The sequence below is a fragment of the Amphiura filiformis genome, chromosome 15, assembly GCF_039555335.1.
Source record: "Amphiura filiformis chromosome 15, Afil_fr2py, whole genome shotgun sequence".
NCBI lineage: Eukaryota > Metazoa > Echinodermata > Ophiuroidea > Amphilepidida > Amphiuridae > Amphiura > Amphiura filiformis.
The window spans coordinates 17932056-17953382 of record NC_092642.1 but is presented as its reverse complement, the minus strand read 5'-3'; the positions used below and the strand labels follow the sequence as shown (position 1 = coordinate 17953382).

Below are 21327 nucleotides of genomic sequence, written 5' to 3'. Positions count from 1 at the left end.
ACCATAAATGTCAAATAGCAATAACTCGATTGACGTTCGGAACGTACAAATTTCGTCAAATTTCGAAGTTAAAAGGAAAATCACCAATATGCGGATTTGTCGAAATGTTTAAACGTCTTGCTTTAAGCGACAGAAGGCAAAGTAGTACTATACAACAAGTTCCCTTCAAAACGACCAACATTAAAGCAATGCTGCGATATTCTATAGGTGTTTTGTTCCGGTATACATTAAAATGATGTGCTTCTGCTTTCATAGGGAAAATAAATGGGTTATATAAATATTAGAGATTTCATTTATATCGTATTTTTACTGCAGGTAAATGGAAACTTTGTGTATGGAGGATGCCGTGACCATCAATTTTTAAAAGCTTCTTAAGTGGAATAACAATAACTTGTTTTATGTATTGCAAGACCATTGAAATTACTTCATTCTAATCGCAGCATTACAGCGAAGGTCTTCAAGTGGTCGGGGCACCAAACGCCGAAGCTTGTGATTGCCTTGTGCCCATTCAATTAAGTGAAACTTGACTGTGCCTGGCTAAATATTGCATCGGGGTTGCAACATTTTGCAAATTTCTGCTCAAATGCTTACTCTGTGTTTTTTCTGAGAATTTGAATTAAGGGCGCATAACCATACAATACTATTTGGTGGTGTAAAATCATATCAAAAGTGTGCACAAGCGAAAATGAATTCAACTATTTCAGCCGATGATTGCGACGTTTTACTTCAAGAAGAAGAGGCTGTTCCAAACTTGTACACCATCTATAAGAAGATCTTCATTGTAGTGATCGTACCCATTGTGGCAGGACTGGGCATACTTGGTAATGTTGCATTTTTATTTGTTGTATATCGCGTGCAAGAAATGCGGACTGTCACTAACTTTTACCTATCCAATCTTGCTATAAGCGACGCAACTTTGTTAATCGTTGGCGGGGTTCAGTACGTGTGGGCATACTTCACCACCCCAATTGATTTAGGTATAGTGGCGTTTCACACTGGCATCGGTTGTGTGTTAATGGAGTTCATCACATACATGCTTTATTTTACATCAGTGTGTTTGATAACACTCGTTGCCCTAGAACGATATCTGGTTATCTGCCACCCTTTAGCGCATCGAATTCGTAAAGGCAGAACTTGGACTGTACGGATGACAATTAGTGCGTGGTTGATTTCATTAGTTTCGGCATGTGTGACTCTTAATTATCATGAAACTGAAACTATATGCATAAATTGGTCTAACAACAGCGCATATGATAACATGGCGACAAAGTTTATCATCTGTAAGATAGACGTGAATACTTTCTGGTTTCGAACTCTTACGGTAATTGACTTTGCACAATTTACTCTGGCAGTAGTTTCGTCCTTATACATGTACGGCAGGATTATTTACGTGCTTAGTACAAGGCCAATTCTCAAGACCGGGCACAACTGTGAACAGCAGACGTCGTTAATACTTCACGATAGAAATCAAATTGCACGAATGGTGATTTTGAATGGAACTGTTTTCTTCATATGTCTGGGCCCATATGAAATATTCAATCTTGATCTTCTCAAGTATTGGTTGGTTGGTGAGGGAATATTCGAAGCGGAAACAATAAGGTTCATCTTTTGGCTAGGTCGCGTTACTTATCTATTGAATTCGGCAGTAAATCCGCTCCTGTATAACGTAAGTAACGAGCGATACCGAAGAGCATTTGCTGAAGTATTTGGATGTGTTGGTAAAAAAAAAAGAAAAATGAAATGAAAATGTTCTGCATAGATATAGAAAATCAAAATCACCAAAAGCACAAATAATTCGCGGAAAATAATTAACATTCTCGATATGAAGTTCCTGATGACTCTGTGATTCAATCCTGCAAATGCAAAGCACAAACACTTCATCTTTAATCGAGGCCGGGTGAATCAGAATTCATCTTGCCACGTGTAAATAGACTTTACATTACATTCATAATTTATTTGGTTACATCACGCTCCATTTGTTTCAAATCTTTGTAGCACATCCAATGATTTCTGTCATAAAATTGTGATAAAACACTAAAAATAGGTTTTTGTCGTTTAATATCTAAAACTATATATCGATCTTCGTCTAAGCTTTCAAACGGATTTCCGTACTGCCGCCCTGGAGAGCTTTGGAATACGCGATGTGACTGGAGTAGAAACCTTGCATTCCATTGATATCACATCTTCATTGTTTCATGCAAAGAACTTTATTGTCTAGTACGTATTGTGAATTCTATAGGATATTGAATGAATGCTCAACTTACAGTTTGCCGAATTCTTATTTTTCAGCGATGTTGCAATACGTTTGGCTAGTCTGTGTAGATTGTCGTACTGACAGACATTATTTCAAATCACAGCAAGATATCATTACATAATATTGTTACGAGTCGCTTAATGATTCAAGGTCAAAAACACCTTTTTCCCAAATTGACTTCAGAAAAAGAAAAGTGTGGCGTGAGAAAAATTGTGTCCTGCGAAGATCACTGTTCAGCGTAGTCCACTGAAGACCTTTAAATCTTTTGCATTAAATCCTCGCATAGTATGATAGTAGAATATCTCCAAAATAGTGCTATTGTCACCTTCCACACTATTACTAATGGAAAACAGGTCTGAATTTAGCAGCTGTCCCCCTGTTTCCACTTACATTGACAGATGTGTTGTTTCATAAAGCAGACTTCAGCAATTCGACAGAAGAATATATTCCGTTTTTGGAAGAGGTACGCACTTTGACATATTCTAATTCTTCTCCGATATCACTTACTAAATAGTAGTACCTTGACTACATAAAATATTTATGTACGCAATTTCCTTTCTTTGGAAATGGACTGTAAGCACACTGTTACTAGCCCAAAACAACACTCTACTGTGTCGAATTGTCTTCACAACATTTCACATTACATCACTTCCTATGGGTTTTTCCAAAAACGATGTCATTTTCACTTTACAATTTTGGGGATTTTCCCAATTGTGCAACACAATGAACATTTTAGAAAAGGGGATTCACAAGTATCCAAAATTAGAAATGATTTAATTTGTTTTCATCAACTTGATGAATGAGAGGGAATTCCCCCAAAAAACACCACTCATGAAATAATCTAACTTGTAAACAAAGATAAATGATCAAATTAAATTACTCAGGACACATCACAATATTCAACATTTTACAAATTAAAATACACAACAAATGTCAGCGCATACGTATCATGGTTAAACTGTTTAAATTGTAGGATCCACCTAATTGTATTTACGTATTATAAGTACAATAAGAGAACTATGTGTCATTGATACATTTTCACGCACGGATGTATCAAAATAAATCAAACGTTAAAAAATGCCAATAGAATATAAAGTATGATGTATCTGATAGTTAAATCAACATCTTGTTCTCCCACAACTGTCAAATAACGGGCGTGTGATAATAAGGACTCCCTAATTCTAATAAAATAAATTGGCTCAATCTCTGCCCTCTTTACAGGGATATATTGACCTTGATACAAAGTAAACCATATATTTATCAAAAGTCCGGTACCAACCTAGAAAATTAATTTTTTTTTAACATCGGTCAGAGGCCCTGTTTACCTATCGTATCTGTTTTTAGCACAAATTTTGATATATCATATCTCGCTGATTCAATAGGACCTGATACGCACTAGATAAATGCAGTCATGGCGGCATTAAATCGTGATTTTAGTCGACCAGCAGTTCCTATCCCTGGTTTACATGTCTACGATGGTATAACCTTTCCACGGATCGTCAAGGCGTCCAGCCTAGATGCCATGAAAACATGGCAAGTACGGGAAGACGACATATTCATAGTGACTTATCCCAAATCCGGTAAGAGTACAAAGTAATATTATAAATATTCTAATTGACTCGTGGAACTAGAGCCTGATTCATGATCTTTAAAAAATATATCTCAAACTATTTGAAGACGTGTTTTTTTCATGTACACATAAGCATCACTTTTGGGGCGGATGAACAGACTTAATAAAACAATCGAAATCTTCTGTCTTAATTATCAACAAACACGGAATTAGCTCTCATATAAGTAATTTTATTAAGCTTACATATAATATTATTATAAATCGTGTTTCTGTTGTGCTGACTTGGTAACCGGGACTAGGTGAAACCGTGAAGTCAAAAATATCTTCCACGTCCCAAAGGCAATGTTCGGTTCCATCATACCACCACAAAGGTAACTAACATCGTCAACTTTTGTTCTGTTTACTATAGCATCATAGCTCCTATCCTAGCAAGGGATTCAAGGGAGTCTAATACCGCAGACAATTATGGTCCCAATTAGGTTGTTCCGGTTGAAATCCATACACCCTCTATTTGATCATGTGTGTGAGGGAGTATGAATTTCAAATGGGGTTACCTGGAGAGGTGGCTAAAATCTACACCCCCTGTGTGTGAGATTAAGGTCATGTCTTTCATGTGTATATGAATTTGAACTGCAATATCCTATTATTATATTCCATATTTACCCACTTGACGTCCATATTCCCATACAAGAAGAGTGTAAAATGAACACTATTATAAGGGAAGTAAACATTTCAATGATGCTCTCCATCCTGTCATGACTTTCATGTAGTTGTGAAATCATTGGATCAAGTCGGCGGTTTTATCTTATAGTATCTCACATCTAGTCGTGTGGCTAAGACCCGGGGCTAAGGCTATATCCCCAACCATGTTATTGATGTTAACCTGTGTCATCGTGGTCATTACTTGATGTGTGCTGATGTTAATGTATTTAATCACGTTTAATAGGCACACACTGGATCTACGAGATTGTTAATCTGATCGTGAACAAAGGGGAACAAGCTAACTTTGATCGTAGCCATATGGCAACAAGACCAGAAAAAACTATTATAAATGGTGACCTGAGAACTATACAAGATAACACAGATGCAGTCGCAGCATCACCCGCAGGTTACGAAATAATGGATAGCTGGGAATCACCTAGAATTATTAGCACACATATGCATGAACGACATATGCCTCCAGATGCGTGGACAAAGAAGGCCAAGGTATGATGTAAATTGAGATTCCAATATGTATACACCACTTATAGTTTGCCAAACAAGGTATTTTCTATGAGCACAACATGTAGAAGATTACCAAGTACAGGGTGTCCAAAAAGAGGTAACATGACTTGTAGAAAATGAACCGCATTTTGCGATGGTACCCCAATGCGATCTAATTCTGTCAGATAGTATTTGATTCCTTCATGTACAGTAGTGTCTTCTAAGGTTCAACACCGTATCGTAAAATCAACTTAAATCCTTAATGTACGATTTCCGTCAAATTTTAATTTTATTATTCTTTATTCAAAATGTTGAAATAGTATTAGTAATAACTGCCGGGAGGGTTGCTGTCCATTTAAAGTTGAAATAACAAGGTAAAGTCAAAGAAATCACACTGGTTATTTTAGCCATCTAACATGCAGTTTTTTGGGAGGACATATTATCATAATTTTTAAATTATGATAATATGTCGAACTTTGCTCTATTGACCTACAAAGACAACAAATTTGGCCGATTCCATTTAGGTGCAAGTTGGGACATGTGTAAACATTACAAATATGCAAAAAAATCAGGTTTGAAAAAAATTAACCAATTTCACATTATAAGATCGTACATGATGGCCTTAACTTATGAGACCAAGGGAATGACTAATCATCAAAATATTGAAGAAAAGTTGAACGTGGAACAAAACATCTTTGTTTTCACATTGATATAGTGCACATCTGAAATTGAATTAATAAAACTACTGTATCTACTATGCTATGGTTGGGTTATCTTAAATGCACCAATTCCCGATATTAACGAGCATCGTGTTTAATTATGACACACAAACATTGTGCTGGAGATTGCATGGAATGCGGGCGAAGTACCTAACGTATTTGATATGCCATTTGTTAACTTTAACGTTTTGATTTTCACAAATATACCCTTGTTTGGATACTCTGATCAAAAATCAAAAGTTTAAATTTCATGAGTGTGTCATTTTTTCAAAGTCATAGCAGAAACGTTGTACAGGGTGTCCCAAAAAAAAGAGGCCCCTCTTTGCGCCATCTTTTTCTCCTATTTCAAAAAAGTTGAACAAGTATATGTTGGTATGTAAAGAAGCCTTCCTTTACCCGTTAGCTTTAATAAACCGAAACAATTATTTCAATCGGCTCATAACTTTTGAAGATATGCCCTTTTAAAGAAATGTATCCGTTTTTCACTCTGTCCACGGCGGAGGTTTGGCTGCTTCAAAGATTGAAAAGTGCATATACCATGCATTAATATAAAACATTCCTCGATGATAACTTTATAAAATAACTTTATTAAATATACTTTATTTTAGGGAATGGGCTTTACCGGTGGGCTTATCATGCTTATGGGTTATGGATTTTGTTAAGTGTCATTAATTTGGGCGAAATTGATGTGGGATACGACTTCTTTTGCTATACTTGCAATTACTTATGTTTTTCTCGGTTGTTTTATGCCTTTTTGTTTTATTATGTTTCTTGCTTTCTTTTTATTGACAACATAAGTCATTTCTCTTTTTGGAATAAAGGGTAGCCCTGAAAAGGGCTGTTTAGTTTGTCTTTAGTTCTTTTGAAGTGAGCTTACTGTGATGCTCTGCCCTCTATCTGGTTGCCTCCTTGACGAATACAGGTTTCAGCCCTAGTCCTCATTGCATCAATTGCGTTGCGTACCAACCTTGTGCGCCGGATACTTGCGAATATAGCAGTAATACGTTTGCAAAGATCTTGGATTTTGCCACAAATGAAGAAATCAAGTGGTGTGAGGTCGGGTGATCTTGCAGGCCACTCCACAGCATGACCTATCCCAACCACTCTGTTTGCTATCCGTGGACAGAGTGAAAAACGGGTACTTGTCTTTAAAAGGTCATACCTTCAAAAGTTGTGAGCCGATTGAAATAATTGTTTTGGTTTATTAAAGCTAACATATTTGATCAACTTTTCAGAAATAGGCGAAAAAGAGAGCGCAATGAGGGGCCTCTTTTTTTGGGGGACACCCTGTACATGACTTTTATTGCCTCGATCAATTTGGTATTTCCTGCAAGTTTAGAGTTGGAATGTACTAATCGTCATAATGTATAATCGTTTTTTTTTCACATAACTCAATTTATTCAAAAAATAGACAATCTGGACATTTTTTCTCTTCTTCTAATTCTGGCGATGTGTGATTCCCACGAACACGCATTTTTACTCTTAGTCTTTGCATTTTAGATAATATATTTGGGAAGAAATCCAAAAGATGTCTTCTGCTCCTTCTTCGAATATACGCTTCCAATAATGCGTCCGGAATTTCAAGACTTTCCTAACCACATCAAAGTATCTCTTCTAAGTGATGAAGGTAGGGTGAGGACGTTCTCTCTTTGATTTATTTAGGACTTGTCATTCGGGCTTCCAGCAACATACCACTGGCTATTATTCTATATCACTATCCTGCACTAAGATCCAATAATGATCGCAGAGCTTAGGATGAGGGTTAAGTTTCTACCGTATCTCACAGTCTGTGATCTAATCATGTTGCTTTCCATTGTTTCAAGCAATAGAACGCGGTTGAAGCACTTGTGCTATTTGCCAAGGCGCTGGCCCGGGCGCTGGTGGGTTTTAAAGACTGCTTACCATAAAGCAGTAAAGATTACATCAAGGTATCGGTCCGCGGGAAATGTGTGGCGTTATCATGCAGAAAATGGTCAGTATGCAGACCCATATGAGACGGATAAATCACTATGAATACACTATTGCGAAGTAATTATCCGGCATAAACCTTACGAGTGCATGTATCAATGCATACGTTAATTACTGTATACCAATCAAATTAATATACTCGATTGCCCATTCAAGTATTATGACGCAACGCGCGAATTGAAACTGAAAATGAAATAATATCGAATGGTATAATATATGTACACTTATGTCATCCTTTTATTTAGTTATGATGGGAACGTGGTTTGACCACGTCTTAGGCTACGAGAAGCGACTCAATGATGACAACTTTCTGTTCGTAAAATATGAGGATCTTCAAAAGGTAAGCTAGTCTCTACACATAATTTAATTTAAAACTTTCTAGATTTATTTGCCAATATTATAGCTATTATAATTCGAAATCTCTGCAATTTTTTATATATACCACAAACACAACAGAGCTTAGCCATACGGTTCTGGCTGTGAATCAACGCTGCGGCGCCCGAAAGTGTAATCACATACAAAATATAGAGTTTTCGTTTCATGAACATCATGCGTCAATAGATTTCCTAAGCTCAAAATTGCATCTAATGACTTTGAAATAATGAGCAATATAAACAATAAGTTTCAGCATAATCTGTCAATATATACAAAGGTAACCTTGAATGGCACCATTCTGATGACTTTAAATGACCTCCGATACACACGTCTTTTATTTAAAGAATGCGTACACGAAGTTTCATAGCAATCCATCCAATAATCATCTGGTGATCTTGAAATAACCTCCATGATGTTTTGCATGATACGTACACATAACAGATTTCATTTTCAAACAAGATTCCATTGACAAAACAAACTGAATTTCTACTCATCACTATATTCGTCAGGTATAACTGATATGGTCATCTGATCCACTTTCCCGGGAAACTGGTACTTCTTAGTCTCTTTTCCAGTCTTCAAAAGAGGTTCGTAGACGTGACTTTTGTCCCCTCCTCTCTGTTCATGGTCTTGCTTCCTCTTCTCCTTTTTCCATAGCTTCCCGGATCCCATACTTCTTTAGACTTTTTGTTATGCTCCCACCCAAGGATCTTGGATTCGTCCCAGTTTATCACATGATTTTCTCTGGTGACGTGATTAGAAAAAGCTGATTTTGTCTGTTCTTTTTCTGCAGGTTTGCATTCTGAGCGCGTGTATTTTTTGTTATTTGTCTTTTTCACTTTAGCTTAGTGTTCGACCAGTCGGGTCCCAAACATTCGCAAAGTTTGGTAAATAGGTCAAGACCATAAAGCGGGAAACACGTTGGCATGGTTTATAATTTTTTCCCTGTATAAAGTTCGATGACCTCTATGGCGGCCATATTGTTCCCCAGACTAAATACTACATCTGAGCCAAATTTCACACTTTTCACAAAACTTTAACAATGGTTTCACCATTCTGCAGCACTATTTTGCATGCTTCTTTTGCTAATAATGGTGATGAACACAATGAATATATACAAAGTGTGATCTAAATGTCTGCGGTATGCTGCTTTATTACAGGACCTCCTTGGAGAAGTGAAGAAAATTGCTACATTCCTCGGTAGGCCATTATCCGATGAAATTGCCGAAAAAGTGGCTCATTTTTCAACTATGACTGAGATGAGGAAAACATATGACAAAATTGAGCAAGAAAATCCAGAGGGCAATAAGCACACTCGGGGGTTTGGCAAACTGAAAAATCTCAACAAAGGTAAGCATCCGTATTTACAATTAAGTTACAACTGATGAAAGATGGGCAATTATCCAATAAACTAGTTCATATTATCACTAATACAGGTGCCTAACCACATGTTAACAAATATGTAATAGTTATTGATGATTATTAATAATTATTAATAGTAGCATGTAGTGCGACTCTTCAAATTCTGACTGTAAGACAGATTTGTTTATAATTACATGGTTACCTATTAAGTGATATTATAAGTAGATTACCTCAAGAGCTACGTATAACAGGCAGTGGCCTCTGGACACATGTGCATGACTTTTGACCTTAAGTGTTTGAAATCAATTATGGTAACCAAATGGCTATTATCCCGACGCCCCCGTTGACTAAAATTTTAAAATGTTTATGTAAGGTCACTATAAAAGTTAGTTACGTAAGGCAAACTGTTTTATATGGTAAAATAAAGTAAAACATTTTATTTATCTATACATTCATTTACTTTTACAGGAAAAGTAGGAAATTGGAAAGACAGGATGACAGGAGATCTGAATGCATTGTTCGACGAGGTCTACAAAGAGAAGATGGCTGGCTCCAAATTACACTTCGAATTTGAAATCTAATCACGCTTGTTTACAAAAAGCAGCAGCGAGAGTAAACATGAAAATGCATAATGTAATGACAACGTCCAAAATTTTTCTGAATACTCTGGTCCATCCGGGGGTCCATCTTTTATCAGAGTCGCCGAGAGTCATTACATCTGACAATTGGGCGTATGGGGCAACGCCTGAAAATTTCCACAAACGACTTACTGGGGTAACAAATTGCTACAAATATTGCAAGCGCAACAGCAATAAGGCACATGCTTATATCTTGAAATGCGTTCTGTTAACTTCATTGCGGGCTCTCATACCCGACTCTAATGAGGCCGCCCAATTTTGCCCCACTCAAATCTGGTAGAAACATTTACAGAACAAATGGTGGACACCACACCAATTATATGGCATTTTACTCAAATGGAATTGATTCCTACCCTACTGGTCCGCGAAAATTCAATATACTAGTACCGCCCAGCGTGAGGCTAACCTGAGAATTGCCATGATAGTAGGTCGAATCCACCAGTTCTTCATCAGCCACGCATGGCGAATTTGTTCGAGATAGACCGATCGACTCAGAATAAGCAAACCACCGGATACCATCAAAAAGAGTTCTCCCCATTACGAATGCAGCGTTGCCATTTATTAGCTGAAATGACTAATTTTTACAATCTGCGCATGCTCATTATCCTCTTTAACGTTGCCAACTCAAGAAAATTTGATTTTGTTTTCGTCAGTTTTTGTTTCCAATACGCACAGTAACGCCTATCATATTCTATCAACACATATATTCAACTGCAAGTCTTACAAAAGTTCTGTACAAGTAGCAAATATAACTGTATATATTAAAGGGTTTGAGAATATAATCATAATTTTATCAAAAGAATCTACACCATCATATCACTACATGTAGGCTATTTTCATTATAGGAATAAAATTAATTCATATCAATGTGCAACGGAGGAATGTGATCTTATGTTCCCTGAGTGTACTATTATATACAGACCATTGAAAAACTCGACCTTCAACAATACAGGGACAATAGGTTTAGCCTGTTTATTTTGAAAGAAAACTCATAGGTGAATTAATTACATCGCTGAGCTATTAGCGATTGGTTTTTAGCCAATGACTGGCTTTTAACCAATCGCTCACCGAGCGCGGAGTACAAATATAAGCTCTATTTGTAATAGGAGCTACTTTCAGCAGCCGACAGGCCGTTTATAAGACACGTGCTTTGATGCCTATACAAAATAATGATTTACCTGGCGTGGACGATGTGTGACGCGGCAAGAGTGGGTCCAATAAGTGTTGGGGTGCATATATCGAGGGTTCAGAACCAGAAAGCCGTAACGCACTATGATCAGCTCTCAAAAAATGAGCTTTAAGTTGGCTCTTTGCTTTGGTCTTCAAAAATCAATATTTCCTCCACAATATCTTTTGTTTTCTATTGAATTCTGCCATGATTAATTCTATAGTGGCCTGGCCACTTTATGTTCATTTTGTGGGAGCAGGTGATTGTGAGTTGAGGCTTTCTAGCTCGCAACCCTTGATATATATCAATGTCCTGGAGATACATGACCATTGACTTTATTTCTTGGGACAAGAGCTGTACTTTTTTGTGATCATTTATAACTTGATTAAGGGATCTGGAATGAGCGTTTTGAGCGTTTCGACAGTATTTTCGTGGGACATGAGAGCACATCAGACATATCGAATTGCATTCTGAATACGATGAATGTCTTTCTGATATCAAATAATTTTAATTTTTTGAAATTCACGATATAATACAAATTTTATGACAAATTATTAAAATTCAATATTTTTCACATTTTTGATAAAACAGTCCTCGGAGAAAATTTTATAAATCTAAAGACATATTCTTAAAGTGTATGTAGCTGGGAGGAAAAGCCGACGATCAGTTGAAAATTTTGACCTTTCATATTGAAGATATGGATTTTTTTCCCCAAAAGACCCAATTTGTTTCGGTGTTTTGGGAAGAAAATCCATATCTTCAATACGGAAGGTCAAAATTTTCAATTGATCGTCGGCTTTTCATTCCACTTACATACACTTTAAGTATAAATCATCAGATTTATAAAGTTTACTTGAGTACTGTTAAATATCAAAAATATCAATTTTAATCATTTGCCATAAATGTGTATTACATTGCGAATTTCAAAAAATCAGAATTATTTGATATCAGAAGGACATTCTTCATATTCAGAATGCAATTCGATATGTCTGATGGGCTCATAATAAATACTGTCCAAAAGTTCATACCCCACCCCTTAAAGCATTTAAAAATTTAATCCCCGTGTGTGACCTTCGACTTCAATAACCCAATTTTTTTCCTTAGAACCCGGCATATCATGAAGCTTCACACCTTCCAACCCATTTTTGTAATGCAATTATTTCAAAATGTCATATGCAACGACAGCGGAATGAAAATGATACAGTTCCATTGCTGGATAAAAAAGAAACATCAGCGCTGCTGTAGTTACCTCACCGAAACAGTGTTGCAAAACAACGTGAAAGCTGGTCTTGTATACAAGGAATGCACGAGATATCGCGACTTGCAACCAGCGCGATATGTTTATTACTACGAGATATATCAAACAGAAACGCGTACATTTTGATATAGGTCGACCCATCTGGTGGACACTTTTCGCAGCAAGAAGCATCTGAGTTTGAACCCAAACTTGTACGATACACAATATCGCATAACATAAAACAATTATCGCTTGGTCATAAAGGTAATCTGCATTGATACTCAAAATAGTGGTCGCGGCAATGAGCCTCAAAATGAACCAAATGAAACTTGCAGCAGCTGTGATGAACAAAAGATAGTCACTACTCGTAAACCTGAGTGATCTGCACGAATTCGTTCGGTAGATCTTATATGTTGTCACAATACATGCCAGTATATTAGGCAAAAAGACTGCAATTTGAATTCCATAGTTTATCATATACTGCGTGTTACCTAGGTCAAAAATGGTCCAAGATAGAAATGGGTGCAATTGGTAAATGACAAGATCAAATATGAATAAGCCTGCATGAGTGACAATGACGAATAGGGTAAATAAACCTGTTTTGATTTTGTCATTCGAGTGCAACCGTTTGTTGCGGTGGTTTACCTTTGACCTTAAAAGTCCATACTGCTCCGACTCAGTAACATCAGGACTATAGTACCACAACACCTGCTTACGGTCTTCATCGGATTCGATCACGCAGCTGTAGTCATCTAACACTTCATCTGCATACCGTCTCACATCTGTTGTAATCCTGCTATCTCTCATTCTGGACACTACACGGTCTTTCCCAATGAGATTCCACAGGTGGAATAGAAGACCCATAGAAATGGTCAAAAATTCCAGGAAGAATGGGTCTAAAAATACCATTGTTATTTCGATGGCTTCGTAAAACGTTGATTCAGTAGTGTTTTCCGCGGTGCTGTTTCCTACGATGTCGTTTTGTGATATGATATTGGCAAAGCTTCCCAAAGTTACCGTTATCCACACCCAGACTTTGTCAGCAATCATCAACGCAATTGAATAATGAAATAAGCAGTTGTTAGGAAGTATGGCGCCGCCATATTTTGCAAGAAAAATAATCTGAATAACTATGTAAAATAAGTAGGTAAACACATCAAGAAGGGTTACCCAATATAGTTCATTGTCCTCGAAGCATATGATATAAATTATGTTACACACTAACCAGAGACCAGCTCCAACGCCAAACACAACTACCATTTGCAAGAAAGGTATTTCATGACGATTTTCAGTTCGCGCTGGTGTCAAATTGTGGTCTGAAATTTTGTCATGATCAGTGGAATGGTAAACGTGTTGAGAGAGGTTGATTGACTTTCGTGACTGTCTTTCCATGAAGTCTACTTTACCATTATTTTTCCACGTTTTCGTTCTACCAATGAAATACAAACAAAAGGCGGACACCGTGATAGTACAAAGCGTGTGAATTGGCTGTGTGACGTTTCTGGCGTTGGTCGAGATCTTTTCAGGTTCGTTTGATGAAGAAATCAGGACAGGAACGAAAGCTAACGCGATGGCAGCACTACCAAGAAGAAATATCAGCATGAGAGCGGAATGGTAATTGCCGTTACTGCCACCCTGTGGTTGAATTGCAGTCTGAAAAAGAAAAAGTAGGAATATATATATAAACCTTTGACATCGTCACCCGGGCTTCGGCGTACACTATACCTTCGTGCGTGTAAGATTCTATGAAATACACCGGTCGGTCAATGTATCAATTTGAGGCCAAAGCAATAATTTCTCGTAACCAGAATTTAAAAATTAAAAGTTAATTTTACAACTGGGATCTTGATCGATCGAAAAAAATTAGCTATACAATAAGCTACAATAAATTTGCCAACGCCACGGTAAAGCCGTCAAATTGGGCTAGTTCAGTTTATAACATAAAATCGTTTACGACCAAATTTCATTTCAGAAAACACATTACGTATGATATTGACGCTCTATCAATTGAATTGATTCTCCAATGAGAAAGGCACGATTATTAAAATAATGTACTGTTGGCCATTGCAGTCAACGACATAAGGTAAAATATTAATCAACGGTTATTTAAAATTGAAATTACTGCACCAATGTGCCTTCATCTTTGCATCACAGAACCAGCAAATACAAGAACGTTTTAAAAAGGTTTTAAATAAGTTATACTTTGGCTTTTGGCTTAGGTAAAAACGTTATTATAACATTAAAATGTCGGGTTATATAAAGGTCATGAAAACGTTTTAAAACACACTACAACAATATTTTAACAATGTTTTCAAAATGCTATTGTAAACTATTATTGCAAACACTTTTTGACAAACATTTTGTCAACACTTAAATAACATTATGTTAAAATATTTGCACCCAGCAAACACAGAAATGTTCTTAAAATGTTTTTTTTCAAAACGTTTTAATATCGTTGAAATGTCGGGTTATATAAAGGTCATTAAAACGTTTTTAAAACGTTATTGCAAATATTTTGGGCAAACATTTTTCGCAAAATATTTTTTCAACCCCAAAATAATATTCTGTTTAGAATGTTTTGTATCAAGTTTTCAAAAATGTTTTTGGAATGTTATTAAAACCTTTTATACCCTTTATATAACCCGACATTTAAACGTTTTCTGTAATACATTTTGTGTTTGCTGGGCAGTAGATTATCAAAAAATGTTTTTTAATCTTATGAAAACGTTTTATACCCTTAATATAACCTTTATATAACCCGATATTTAAGCGTTTTCTGACAACTTTTATAACCTTTTGCGAATGATGTCGAAAACGTTTTGTGTTTGCTGGGGACGTATCATACTATCAAAATTCATATTTCGACAAATCGCGTGAATCGTTCCTTATTTTAATATTAACAAACAAAATAAAATAGTTACCCCGATCTGTGAACTTCAAATCAATTTAGAAATAAAAACTTACCTGGTGTCGCCCATGTACTGAGTCCATCCTATCAAGCTCTTGAATTATCGAACCCATTTCAACTGATGGAGTTAGCCTATGTACGATATCGGAATATCGGAAAATAATAATAGCGTGTTTCCTTGAACGGAGAACTGACAAGATTCTAAATTTGTAAGTTTGAAAGCTCAATATTGTGTTATTAGTGGTCTTTTCAGCTACGTAATGAGACTAGATTCTAAACTAGGAATTGAAAGCAAAATTTTATTATCGAAGAAAACCATTAACCATTATATTTGTAACCTGGCCAAAACTATAAAGCAACATAAAATGACTAATAATTTGGAGGAACTGACGGCAAAAAATAACGTTAAATAATCTTAAAGCAAATATATTAGCTGTTATATGAACAAATCAGACGACAATCAGACGCAATCCTTCATAAAAATCCATTAATTACTTCCCCTTACGTTAATTGGACAGTTAATTGTTGTAGCCATTATATAGCTAATTCATATTGAACAAGAGGAATACAATGGAATAGAAACACAATATAAAAGGACTAAAAAGTACGTTCAAGTTCAAGTTCAAGTTTATTCACATATATGTCTGAAAGTAAATATTTTTACAAATAGTAGGTAGAATGAGTAGGTAGGATGGTAATGTACACTCGTCCTGTAAAGTGTTGTTCAACCGGTACACACAAATGACTTAAGCTAATCGTGGATCCACCATTTGAGTTGTTAAAAATGTTAACCCACCAAGGGATATGGACTTCAAACTTGGTAATACCGTCAATTTTGCTTATATTCTTGCTTTATATAGCCAGAATTGCCAGGGGTGAATTACGGAGGTAAATAAGTCTAAAAGGAGAAACGACAGTCGGGGATAAGGACCACAACACAGATTTACAGAAACAAAGTTAAATGCATTAACAGTTCGATTTTGTCCAGCATTCATATACATATATAGGCTGCATGGCTAGGGCAAACTATAGAGGGCATTAACAGTCCGTATTAAAGTTACTTGAATTTTTTATGACACCACCCGGTACTCCACTAGTTTGATGTTAGGTTGGTTTAAGGTGTCGACACCCAATGGGTTTTAACCTCAAACCAAGTAATATTTCACCAGTTCTGAAGAACATGCCTATTATTACTAGTAATTTTCTGTTTGTCACCCTGTTTCGGACTTTGGGGTAAAGCGCGTTACACCCCATTGTCGGCGACACTGAACATTGTCATCAAAGCACAAAATAGCTCCAACGCTAAACACAGCCATTTGCAAGACATGTACATTTCATTTCCAGCTGGCTCTTTACGTGATTGTTCGGCTGGAATCTGATCAAGATCAGTAAAATATGTGTACATCCACATCAAAATGATGCACTTGTCAGCTGCTACATGTGTCTCATTTCACATAATAGCTAAAAATATAAACCAGACTCATCTCAAGGGGAGTTCTCTTCAAATAATTACCACATCACATGGTTAAGGAATGCTCTCAGTATTCCTAAACCATGTGACTTGGGGATGATTTGAAGTGACCTCCACTTGAGATGAGTCTAGTATTTATTCCTAGCTAGCATTTGAAATGAGACACATGTAGCAGCCGACAAGTGCATCGTTTTGATATGAATGTACACATATGGTAGACGAATCTTTCAGAAGAGTGTTTGGGATTTTCTTTTCATAAATATAACTTTTTCTCTTTTGTCTTGATGAAATATGAACAAAAAGCTGACATAATGACAGAACAATCGTCATGAATTAGTTTTGAGCGGTGTTGTCTCATTTTCAGTGATCGTTGATATCTACCATAATAAAAATGCCTTTTTTGACAAAAAAATCAAGAAAATTACCTCGTACTCTAATTCAGTTTGATATCTATAAATTTATGAAAGAGTGATATTCCGAAGTTGAACACAAAAGCTATGTTCAAGGTTGAAATGATAATTGTCGTCAAAAAATGGTGTTAATGTTCTAGAGACACATAATTTTTCAAATTTGTTGAAAGTATTTAACTTCTTAATTTAGAATAGTCAATTTAAAAAGACACAAACGTCTTCGTTGACGGCAAACATACCATTATAAGTTCACACACTCCTAGCCACTAGAGCTACGTAAACTGAAACCTCGATTGAAACATGTTCTAAGGTCTCACAATGTAATTATTATATGTACACAGTTCTTAAACCAATATGTATTTATACATTCGTTGAATGACGTTGGAATGCATTGTGTTCAAAAATTTGAGGTTATATTTTGAGGAGGAATGAACTGTGCCACTGGACAGGAGACCATTAGTTTTTGACTCCTAGCACTACTCCATTTTCCAGAAAAATACAACACTAAATTTTTAGGATTAAAAGAAATATTTTGCCATATGAGACATAACTGAATCCTAATCATTTAGTTAGTTCTATAACTGGCAATGAAAGTCACATTTTAAGATTTGGCCAATGTTTCATTTGTCTAAGCAGGAAAATATTTTTTGAATCAAAATAATAATAAAAAAAATAGTGCTGTATTTTTCTGGAATAGGGAGTATGTCAGTGTGTATGTCTTGTTATACTTTCCCTTTTACATCCAAACCTAAAAACCTGATATAGGATATGAAACTATACTTACATTGAAGATAACAAAGGTATGCGTAGCAATAACTGTTTATTCTACCTATACAGTAAGTTTCGGTATCAGAGTGTGGTTATGAAGAAATCTGTATCGGGTTATTCCATTTGAAAACCACACCCCAGTGGACTACATTGACCATCCAGCTGTATTTATTCTGGTATTTTTTAATTTATTAAAAACGTTGATCAAAAATTAACCTGCAAGATGTTGAAATCCAGTTGAATTTAGCACAAAATTACCCCTTTTGAGAAATGTTGCTTAAAATTAAAACATCTTCAACATTTTATGAAAAATTTGAATTTTGAATGTCCAAAACTGCTCAATTTCAAACATTAAATGGAATGTGGTTTTTAAATGGAAAAAGACATAAGTCCAACTTTTCTATCACTTTCTTCCAGTCCTTTTGAAATTACGTTGAGGACGATGTTGGTTAATATTCAGAGAATAAAAGATAGGATTTTGTCTTTTGCCTATCCAATATCGTGTCATATACTTCTAGTGCCCGTTTCTATTCATCGTTATGTATTCTTCTCCCGTGCATTATTTTCGCGAACTACTTCGCGTGCAGGTTTATATAAACCTGCACGCTAAACAATACATTATCTAAAACCCGCACGCTAAACAATAGATTTTAGATAATACGTGCACGCTCAAATACTAGAAATACTACTTTCGCATTACTATATAACTTATATAACTATGTTCGATATATATACCACCAAAAAAGTACGAATATACATTCTGTGGTGTTAAAATAGTTATAGGGTATGGTATTTTTTCATGCGCACTTTGTAAATCATAGGTTACACACTGTTCTATTTTGCAACTATCATTGCCATAAATTATGATTAATGAACTCAAATAAATCAAACATCAAATGAGAATAATCGAGCTTCTATTAATTAAAAGGGCTAAAAACAGGTGGACCATAATTATACAAGATGACACCATTACAAAATATTCAGCATTTTACAAATGAATTACATGTAGGCCTATATCTAAGATAACATAAACACGCCCGGGAAACACACACTAGCGTATAATATCATGATCATGCTTTGTAATGCTGAACAAATTGAAAAATTTCACTGTCGTGTGTTTTAACAATATTAGTAGATTTTAAAGTTCAAATTGTACAACTAGAAAGTCCAGTTGATATTGATATATAAGTTTATTCTCTCATCTCCATTCACCGTAGTACTACATGTAGTGGGACGTCAAAATCGATTGTTCCCAGGTCAACTGCTTCAGTGCTCTCTGTGTTCGGAACCACGATATTAAATGATCACAACATAAAGTCAATTGGTTACAAACCATGCGTGAATAAGTTACTAAAGTATGACGTATGGCGCAATCGATACCATTGATAGCTAACTTATACAGTGTGATTGATTTTCTTGACCAGTTACTAGTAAATACTACCTGGTCAATGACCTGACGGTGTTTTTAAAATTTAAGATATTTTACCTAATATTCAAACCAATATAATGAATGCAGCAATTAATATTGCCTATTGTTTTAATACACTCAGTATATGACGGATAATGTACTCGTGCAAATGATTCGTCAAGATAATCGCACTTGCCATGGAGTTATTGCATTTAGCTCTCGAGCCTATCGGCTCTCGAGCTAAATGCAATAACTCCACGGCGCGTGCGATTATCTTGACTAATGCATTGCACTCAGTTCATTATCCTTATCATAATGGATGGGCTGGCCAATAATTGGAGAAGTGGATGCCGTTTACAAGTCTTATTCAGTAGTATCCCAGCAAACACAAAACGTTTTCGACATCATTCGCAAAAGATTAGGAAAGGTTGTCAGAAAACGTTTAAATGTCGGATTAAATAAAGGGTATATTAAGAGTATAAAACGTTTTCGTAACCTTAAAAAACATTTTTGATAATCTACTGCTCAGCAAACAAAAATGTTTTACAGAAAACGTTACAATGTCGGGTTATATAAAGGGTATAAAACGTTTTAATAACATTCCAAAAACATTCTTGAAAACTTGATACAAAACATTCTAAACAGAATGTTATTTTGGGGTTGAAAAAATATTTTGCGAAAAATGTTTGCCCAAAATATTTTCAATAACGTTTTAAAAACGTTTTCATGACCTTTGTATAACCGACATTTAAATGTTATTAAAAGGTTTTGAAAAAACATTTTAAGAACATTTCTGTGTTTTCTGGGTTCAAACATTTTAACATAATGTTATTTTAGTATTGACACAATATTTGGCAAAAATGTTTGTAAGAATAGTTTACAATAACATTTTTTCATACAAAACGTTTTAAAACGGCCAGATGCACTAGTATTGTTTCAACGTTGATGTGTACTGGCTAGTCGGGGAAATATTAAAATTTGTTCATGTTAATGACATGTTGATAATTTTCTATGTTTAAAGTTGTGCGATATTAAAGAATAATAAGCTTGGTAAGACGATGGTCAAGCTACGAATGCACACAATATAAATATAAATATTATTGTTATTTCGAGTTCTGGAGAATTTCATAAGCTATGACAGCTGCATGAAATCGATAAAAATCCATTATAGGGAACGCTATCAATATTATCAATCGTGTTGTAATATTGCTAAAAACATACGAAAATCCTGGAACAAGATTAGGCATATAGTGTGTCGCCCATGTGTGGCTTAAACTCTGAACTGCCCACTGCGACAAATTGATATTAGCCGAATAAAGCAAACCATACTTTTGAAAGTTAGAAATTGGTACACCAGATTTGTGAAGTCTGCTCATCGCTAGTATGAAAAACGTGTGACTCCAATTTTCAAAAATGTAAGCACAAGCAGAAATGAATAGATATGTTGATTCTCCGTCACTTATACTACTAGATGGATCAGGAAAACTTAAAACCACCAAAGATACAAAAAGGTGCAAGAAGGAGAAGATATAGTTTACGACATTGGCTAATACCAGTACAAGTGCCTGAGTTGACAGAGACGTTAAGCTCATCCGGTATTGTGAAGTTGCTTTAAAAGTGGGAAAGATGACTATTGCCAAAGGAAGAAAAAGTGCCAATCTGTAGGCAAAGTAGACGTAGATGACATGTTCGTATGATATGTCAAAGACTTTCCCAAAATGACCGCTGAAAATGACGTACATCATAACATACCCGGATGATAGAACCACTGATAAAACGATAAGCAAAGTAGTGACGATTTTACTTCGACGAACGACATTACTCCTTTCCTCAACTTGCTCCAAATCTACGTTTACGGCGCAGTAATC

At 35.7% G+C, this 21327-nt stretch overlaps 1 protein-coding gene across 1 annotated transcript; it reads left to right on the top strand.

Annotated features, from left to right (window-relative positions):
* The first annotated feature begins 3665 nt into the window (after window positions 1-3665).
* Window positions 3666-10032, top strand: LOC140170755 (sulfotransferase 1B1-like). Its single transcript, XM_072193983.1, has 6 exons — window positions 3666-3834; window positions 4771-5030; window positions 7247-7373; window positions 7960-8054; window positions 9250-9439; window positions 9920-10032. The coding sequence occupies exons 1-6, from the start codon at window positions 3666-3668 to the stop codon at window positions 10030-10032; spliced, it is 954 nt and encodes a 317-aa protein (XP_072050084.1).
* Window positions 10033-21327: the final 11295 nt, after the last annotated feature.